Source organism: Manihot esculenta, chromosome 15, assembly GCF_001659605.2.
Source record: "Manihot esculenta cultivar AM560-2 chromosome 15, M.esculenta_v8, whole genome shotgun sequence".
In the NCBI taxonomy this organism is placed as follows: Eukaryota; Viridiplantae; Streptophyta; class Magnoliopsida; order Malpighiales; family Euphorbiaceae; genus Manihot; species Manihot esculenta.
This window is the reverse complement of record NC_035175.2, coordinates 28,140,302-28,148,299: the sequence shown is the minus strand read 5'-3', so window position 1 is coordinate 28,148,299 and position 7,998 is coordinate 28,140,302. Positions and strand designations below refer to the sequence as shown.

At 42.1% G+C, this 7,998-nt stretch overlaps 1 protein-coding gene across 1 annotated transcript; it reads right to left on the bottom strand.

The window, feature by feature from the left end:
• Positions 1 to 1,564: 1,564 nt before the first annotated feature.
• Positions 1,565 to 7,688, bottom strand: LOC110602093 (swi5-dependent recombination DNA repair protein 1 homolog). Its single transcript, XM_021739516.1, has 2 exons — positions 7,260 to 7,688; positions 1,565 to 1,891 (listed from the first exon to the last, which is right to left on the bottom strand). The coding sequence occupies exons 1-2, from the start codon at positions 7,686 to 7,688 to the stop codon at positions 1,565 to 1,567; spliced, it is 756 nt and encodes a 251-aa protein (XP_021595208.1).
• Between the last annotated feature and the right edge of the window lie 310 nt (positions 7,689 to 7,998).

The following is a 7,998-nucleotide window of genomic DNA, read 5'->3' as shown; positions in this document are numbered from 1 at the left end:
TAGTACTGAATTCAGGCAAAACAAACTCTACCTTATCCGGAGGTTTGGGCAAGCATTGATCCGCATGGTCCTTTAGTTCAGGTGCTTGGAATACCATTTGTTTCTTGTGAGCATGGGCTGTTTGCGTTGGATCTATGGCTGAATTGGTTTCAGTTTGCTCCTTCTGTGCAGGACTTACCTGGAGTGGAAGCTGAAGAGGCGGCGATGGAAGCTGAAGAGGTGTGACTGGAAGTGTTGCAGGACTGTCCTGTGCAAGGCCTTTCTGCGAACTCATCTGAAGAGGTGCGATTGAGCTTTCTTCATTCTGCGCATGGTTGCAGTCCACCTGTTGGGTGCAACAGTCGATTTCTTTTAGTTCTGCCTCTTTCTGGCTCTCTTCCCTGCATAAATCATTGTTTAGAATATCATCTTGATTCATATCAAAAACATCTTTGCTCAAACAATCAATGATATCTAAACTATCAATAAGTTCTGTTTGATCAGTTTGTTTGGACAAACAGTATTCTGGTTGCGTCTCTTCAGCAGCTTGTGCTTGTACTTGCCAACTTTTATCATCTATCTCATCATCTTGAAACTCTTCCTCTCTTCTTAACATGTTTGCATTCATTGAGGTGCCTTGGGATTTAGATCTGCTCATAGACGTAGTCAGCTGTCCTATGTCCTGTCGCATGCTTTGCATGGAACTTACCATTGTTTCCGTCATCTTCTCAAGGTGCTGGATGGAACTTGGAGGTACTGGTTGGGCTTGATATCCTTGATAATTTTGGTAATTGTTAGCCTCTGCATAACCATAGTTTGGATGGTCTCCCCAACATGGATTGTAAGTGTCAAGTTAGGGATCATGTCTTGGCTGTCCATAGAATCCTTCAAATGCATGTGCTTGTTGAACTTGACCTATAACAAGACTTTTCACAGCAGGGGTTAGTTCAGAAATTTGAGAAGTGAGAACAGATGTACTTACCTCATTAACTCCTTTTTGCAGTTGCTTTTCATCTCCATATTGTCTAGATGCTACTGCAAGTCTTGAAATCAACTCTCTAATTGCTTGAGGTGTGCTATCTTCAATTGAACCTCTACATGCTATATCAATGAATTTCCTTTCGGATGGTAGTAAACCTCCATAGAAGGATTCTATGAGTGATTTTTCTGAAATGTCATGTTGAAGACAACTTGTGCACAATCTATTAAATCTTTACCAATAATCATACAAATCTTCAGTTTCTTTTTGCTTAATGCCATAAATCTCTCTTCTTATGCCTATGGTTTTAGAAATTGGGAAATATTTGTTCAGAAAAGCTCTAACCATACCATCCCAAGAAGTGATTGATTTAGGTGGTAAGCAAAATAACCAATCTTTGGCATAATCATCAAGTGTGCATGGGAATGCTCTAAGTTTTACATGCTCTTCAGATACGCCTTGCGGCCTCATGGATGAACATACAATGTGAAATTCTTTCAAGTGCTTATATGGATTTTCATTCTCCAAACCTCTAAATTTAGGTAGTAGATGTATCAAACCTGTTTTGAGCTCAAAAGGGGCTGTCAAAGGTGGGTAAGTGATGCACTATAGCGCTTGATCATCCATAGGGGCTGCCAACTCTCTCAGTGTTCTTTCTCTTGGTATTGGTGCCCTCATGACTGGATTTTCTGGTTCAATATCAGCATGTACAGCAGGTCTAGCTGGTCTTTGAATAGGGGCAGCAGGTTGCACATGAAATTCAGCCATCTCAGCGGCTGTTTGGGCAAACACAGCAACGTTTTGTGCTATTTCTTCAGTTGCTGGTTCTGTTTCAGCAGTGTATGTTGCTGCTTCTGTTTGGACAACAACCTCATGTTCTGTTATGGCAGATTCAGTATGTGCTGTCCCTTGGACAGCAGCTTTAGCATGTTGCTGTTCTTGGATAGCAGCAAGTGGTGCAGAAGGTGGTTGTAACGACCCGAAAATCGGACCGCTACCGGCGTTAGGATCCGGGTCGACTTAAGGCCGCCGGGACCCGTAGCAAGCCAAACATACATCCTGGAAACCTGTTTAATCCCATACATGATCAAGAACATACATAAAAATTAAAACTTTTCTTTCATACATTCTATCATACGCCAAACTCAACCTGTGCATGCACTGAACATATACATAATCATATCTTGACCCCTCTGTGGGATCTCATCAATGCCCCCAATGGGTGGCATAACATGTGTTGAGTTGGCTAACATAGTCATCAATAAACATAAGATCATGTAATAAAAAGGGATTACAACATCTATAGGGTCAAGCACAACTTCTAATCCTCAATATCATTATACATAACATAACTATTCAACTTTACATTATCTTACAATTTATCATGTCCACTTTCTAACTATTACAAACATAAGACTTTACTCTTCTTGACTTCTCTGTCTAGCCCGTACCTGCAAACCTGGGGAATTTGGGAGAGGGGTGAGCTACTAGAGCCCAGTGAGCAGAAATATAGAAACAATATTTAAATCTCATGCCATTATGTAATGCAACACATCACAACTAATCACATCTCGGATGGTATTGTCACCAATAGTCCTCTACATTTCCAAAGTGCCGGGACGTAGAATGGGTGCAACCGGTCTTTCTCTTAACATAACATAACATACATACCAATGTGCCAGGGACGTAGAATGGGTACAACCTGAACTTTCTCTTACATAGTGCCAGGGACGTAGAATGGGTACAACCTGGACTTCCATACCATCTCATGCCGTAGCATCATCATACCATATGAGGACTAAAGGATCATTCAATGACCAATCCACATCAACATCATAAATGCAATGCAACATATTCGTGAATTCTAATGCAAACAACCTAATTCATCGCATGGCATTCATGATGCATGAACATGCTCAACTTTATAATTCATTTGCTTTAAAAACATAAAGGTTTATTCTACTCACCTCTGGCCGAAGCTCTACTGACTCAGAAGCAGCTGAACTCACTGCTGGGGTCCTCGGTTCCTCGGGTCCGAACCTACACAGGTGGACTCAAATGAGGGACCAAACAACTAGAACATAACTCTAAAAACATCCCCCAAAAACCCCCTAAAACACCTCAAACAATCATGCAAAAACATGCAAAGTAAGGCTGAACAGGGCAGGTTCGGCGGCACCTTCGGCGGCCGAAAGTCCCTCCAGAGCCGAAACCCAGGCAGGTTCGGCGGCACCTTCGGCGGCCGAAAGTCCCAGACAGAGACGAAAGTCTCTTTTCGGGGGCAACTTCGGCAGCCGAAAGGCCTGCCTCCCCAGCCATGTTCGACGGCCGAAAGTTCCTTCGGCTGCCGAACCTGGTTTCTGCCAAAGGGCAGAAACTTGGCTCCTTGATGCACATTTGCCTCCCAAATCTTTCAACATGCATATAACTCATCCAAAACATGCAAAAATACATACATTGGCTCCTAGGGGCTTCAAACTAACTTAAACCCCAACTACAACACACAACAACAACTCAAATCCATCATACATGCTCAAAACATAACATTAACTCAAAAACCTAACTATGAGCTAAACATGCATTCTACCCCATAGATCTTGCATAAAACTTACTTTAAACATGAAATGAGCTTAAGATCGGCTCTTACCTTTTGAAGATCGAGAGAGAGACGTCCTAAACTCGGAGGTGGGAGATTTTTGAGTTCTTGAACCTCAAAGCTCCAAAACTTGCTTTAAACTCGAAAATCTTCAAAACAACGTAAAAACTTGTGAAAATCTTGAAAGATTTGAAGGGAAGAACTCAAGGATGGTAAGGAATGGCGGAAGGACTCACCTTGGCCGAAAATGGGGAAAAACTCGCCCATTTTCGGCTAAGGGACCCTTTTATAGTGGCTGGCCAGGCCACGTTCGGGGGCCGAAAGTGCCTCCGCATGCATGCCATGTTCGGCGGCCGAACTTGAGGTTCGGCGGCCGAACCTGGACTTTGCTCACTTAGGCCTTCGGGGGCCTAAAGCACTCCCGAAGTGCATGCATGTTCGGCGGCCGAACTTTGAGTTTCGGCGGCCGAACCTGAGTTTCCTCCAAGGGTGTTTTTATTCAAAAACTCATTTCCTCTTTACTTAAAATCATAAAAAACATTAAAACTCATTTCCTCTTTACTTAAACTCATTTCATGAAAACATGGTTTTACCCTTCTAGAGGTCTCCGACATCCGAAATTGCACCGGACGGTAGGAATTCCGATACCGGAGTCTAGCCGGGTTTTACAGTGGTGCAGAAGGTGGACAGCAGTTGTTGTCTTTGTTTTCTGCAGCTTGAGCAGCAACAATTTCTGGACATTTGATAGCAGGTGCTACAAAATTTTCTTCAGCAAAAGTGTGTTGTGAAGTAGTGTTTATGGCTGCCTTTTGGACAGCAGCTGGTTATGTTTCTCAGAACAGAAGTCTTAACAGTAGGTGCAGAAGGTAATTGTTCAGTAGCATTGTTAAGGGTGGCAGATCTGGTCATGAAAGAAAAATAAATTAGTGAAATTAACTCCCCGGCAACGGCGCCAATTTTTGACTCGCGGTTGTCGAAGCCGGTCAAAAATAACTTTTCTAGTTATCAACAATTTTACAACTGTAGATAGTGGTGAAAGGATCGAATCCACAGGGAATTGAGAACTTACCTATTTTTCTTATCAAGACCAAGAGAATTAACTGAAACAAAAATAAACTGAAAGAGAAATAAACTGAAACGAGAACTAACTGAAAGCAAATAACTGAAATGAGAATTAACTGAGAGCAAATAACTGAAAGCGAAATAAACTGAAAGCAAATAAATTAAAATGAGATAAATCTGAAACCAACTAAACTGAAAGTAAAATGGGGGGGGGGGTTTTGAGATTAATTCAAGAGATCTAAAACTGAAAGCAATAAAAGAAGCAAATAGTAAAAAGAAATAAAGAGAAATCAAATATGAGAAAGATCTAGTTGAGGAGTTTGATCCACTTTAGTTGTTGGGATTAATCATTGACACTTAGTTTCCCTTGATAGATTAATAGATTAGTTATGGAGATAGAAGACGCTTCTCACCACCATGTCTCTCCTTATAATTAAACCAATTAGGGAACGTTCTCTAATTAATTACTAATTAACAAATTGCCAAGGAACGTCCTTGGGCCTTAGGCATCAAAACAATTGTTAATTGCATGAAGAGATAGAGAGATCCAATCCTAACTACTCAAACGCATGAGATGTCGTTATATCATACAATTTCCTTAGTTTTTACACCAAGTGTTCTTATGTTTGAATAATCCAAGCAATTACGGACTTAAATCATCCAAGCTAACATATTATTACTTTGCAATCAAGAATCAACGTAGATCTAAACAACAAAGCAATATTGAAACCAAGCATGAAATTGCACAAATATTGAACAACCAAAAGTTAAACAATGTTTGATCAAGTCTCCCAATCCATATAACAACTAAAGTATCACCTAATCTTCAACTAGAATAAAGGGTTTCAGCCTCTCATAGCTGAAACAAAAATAAAAAAAAATAAAAAAAAGAAGAAAGATAGAAGAAGAGATGTGGCCACTTGCAATCCCGTAGGTGCCTCCAAGGGGGGCTTGAAAAAGCATGGGTTGGCTCCTTATATGTCTTTTTATACTTGAAAAGTGTTGCCCTAGATGATACTTGCTTCCTAATTAGTGGAGAGGCTGCCCAAGGTGTCAAGAGGCTGCCCAAAAGACTTCAAGAGGCTGCCCAAAATGCCCTTAGTCCAAGATGTGCCATCCATGCACATGTGAGAAGGGAAAAATGTGGGGCATGTGTTCATGTGCAAGGAGTGGGGCCTTTGGTCTTTGCTTGCTGCCTAAGTGTCTTCAAGATGCTTCCCATGGTGCTTAAGACTTGTCTTCGCACTCTCCTTTCCGCCCATGCACTAATAAGGAAGGTGGAGCCTCCTTTTGCAATTTGAATTTTGAATGTGCATGGCATGAAGTGGGAAACATGTGATCTTGGGATTTGGCTTCCTTACTAAGCTGAATCTTGAAATTCAAAATTTGAATATGAATCTTGGAGATTTGAATTTCAAAATGCTTTTCTTATTTGGCTCTTCATTTATGGCAACTTGAGACTTGGCTTCTTGAATAAGGAAAAGGCTACTTGGAGTTTTGAAATTTGAATTTCAAATTGCCTTGTCTGAATGTTCTTTCCATATTTGCCACTTTCCTTATTTAGAACTTTCCTTATTTAGCTTGACTTGATTTCAACTTGGCAGGCTTGCACTCTTTTGCTCCAATTAAGGAAGTTTTAGGGGAATTTTCTCCAAAATGTCCTTTTACACCATTTTCTACAAAATAATATCAAAAGCACTAAATTAAGCAGAAATCATGTAAATAATCATCAATAATATCAAGATAAAATAGACTAATTTATGCTCTATCAACGCTCATGGCGTGGTGTGAGAGGTCCTGTAGGTGAAATGGAAAAAATGTCCCCCACTTTGCAAAGCAACCCCATATCATTCAAAGTTCGAAGGTCCAGGGGGGTTGGTTTGTTAGTGGGGGTGAGGTCAGTGTGTGCTGGGTGCAGTAATTTCAGATTCACTGCAATGGCAGTGATTAAATGCCCCAGAATCAATGGTCTGTGATATTGGATAGTGCTGAAGAGTTGTGTGGCAACCCAATAACCCAAGTGAAGTTTCTGGTGTGTGCTCATACTCCACAAAATGTATAATTCTGTTCTGGTCAGGATGTTTGGTGCATCCTTCCTTCCAGAAAATGTGTATGCCAAGAACCTATGAAGATATTTTAAACTGGGATTTTTGAGGTATAGATCCTTGGATTTTGTTGGTGAGTAAGAATCAGGGGGGTTGTCACACAATTCTAAATATGCAAAACTGGAATTAAATTCAGCAGGGAAATCCCAGGTGGAGTCAGGGCATTCACAGCCCATGGCCATACTGAACTCATGCAAGGACAAGCGAAATCATTGTCCTAACAGCATAAACCCAATAGTGTCTGGTGTGTGCAGCGTGTTCATGGCTGGTTTATCAAAGTAGAATGTGGTGAAGAACTCATGTGTGAGCTCAGTGAAGGATGGCATATGAAGGTAGAAGAATGTGTCCCAACCAATGGCAGAGATAAGGGAACGTACCTGGTCTTGGAGTCTCAGTGCTTCAAGAGTGCTATGGTGTATGTACTTAACTGGATGGTATGGCAGAGAAGAGACTCTGTCTAGCTTGGCTCGTTCAGATGCCTTGTTGAATGTCAGGGCCTGAGTGATGTGATCTGGGTGTGTTGGTTTGGGCAGATCACTGGACAGATGGCCTTCTTCGTGGCTTGCGGGATGTGTGTCAATGGGGGTCTCTGTTGTCGCTCTGGGCTCGGCGGTGGTGGCGGTGGTGGCGGTGAAGGTGTTCTTGGCCGTTTCTGCCCATGGCCAGTAGAAGTGGTGGCTTCTGGAGGCATTTCATCTTCAGGGGTGTCCATTGCGACTGTTGGATAGGCAGGTGGTGGCGCAATCATCGTCACTTTGTTTCTCCGGCTATATCTCTGGACATTCGGCGTGTCAGGGCGTCTGGTCTGTTCTTCTTTGGTCATTTCGGTGTTGGCGTTGTTGGGGACTGTTGGGGGGTTTTCCATTGCCTCCTCATCACTGTCAGTGGGAATGCGTATAGATCTGGGCATCCCGCGCCTCCTCCACATACCGGGGTCGCCGGTGGCCATCATCTTGATTCTAGCCATGGTCCTTGTCTGCGCCGGTGATAGAAATCTCGGGGAAGAAGAAAGAGATGAAACAGACAGAGATAGCATGAGGGAAAAGAAAATAATAAAAAAATATATTTAAAGTGATTTGGGGTAGTTGAACTGCCCTGATCATTTAATGCTGGGTCTGTGATTTCTTGGCGGGGTGATTTGGGCAAATCACTTGGCCAAATCACTTGTTTATTGCAGTTGCTTGATTGGCCCTGCTCCCGTCTTTTCTGATGATAGGCTGGTCTGGCGATTTGGTCTGACGATTTGGGCAAATCACCTGCCCCGATCACTTGTGATT

Bases quoted from the DNA above. Each gene is read 5' to 3' on its own strand.
- LOC110602093 (XM_021739516.1), bottom strand. From the start codon at position 7,688: ATGGCTAGAATCAAGATGATGGCCACCGGCGACCCCGGTATGTGGAGG. The intron at 1,892-7,259 runs GTGATCTGCCCA...ATCCAAGAACAG, and splicing joins CGAAGAAGGCCATCTGTCCA to CAACATGCTAAAGCTGCTGT.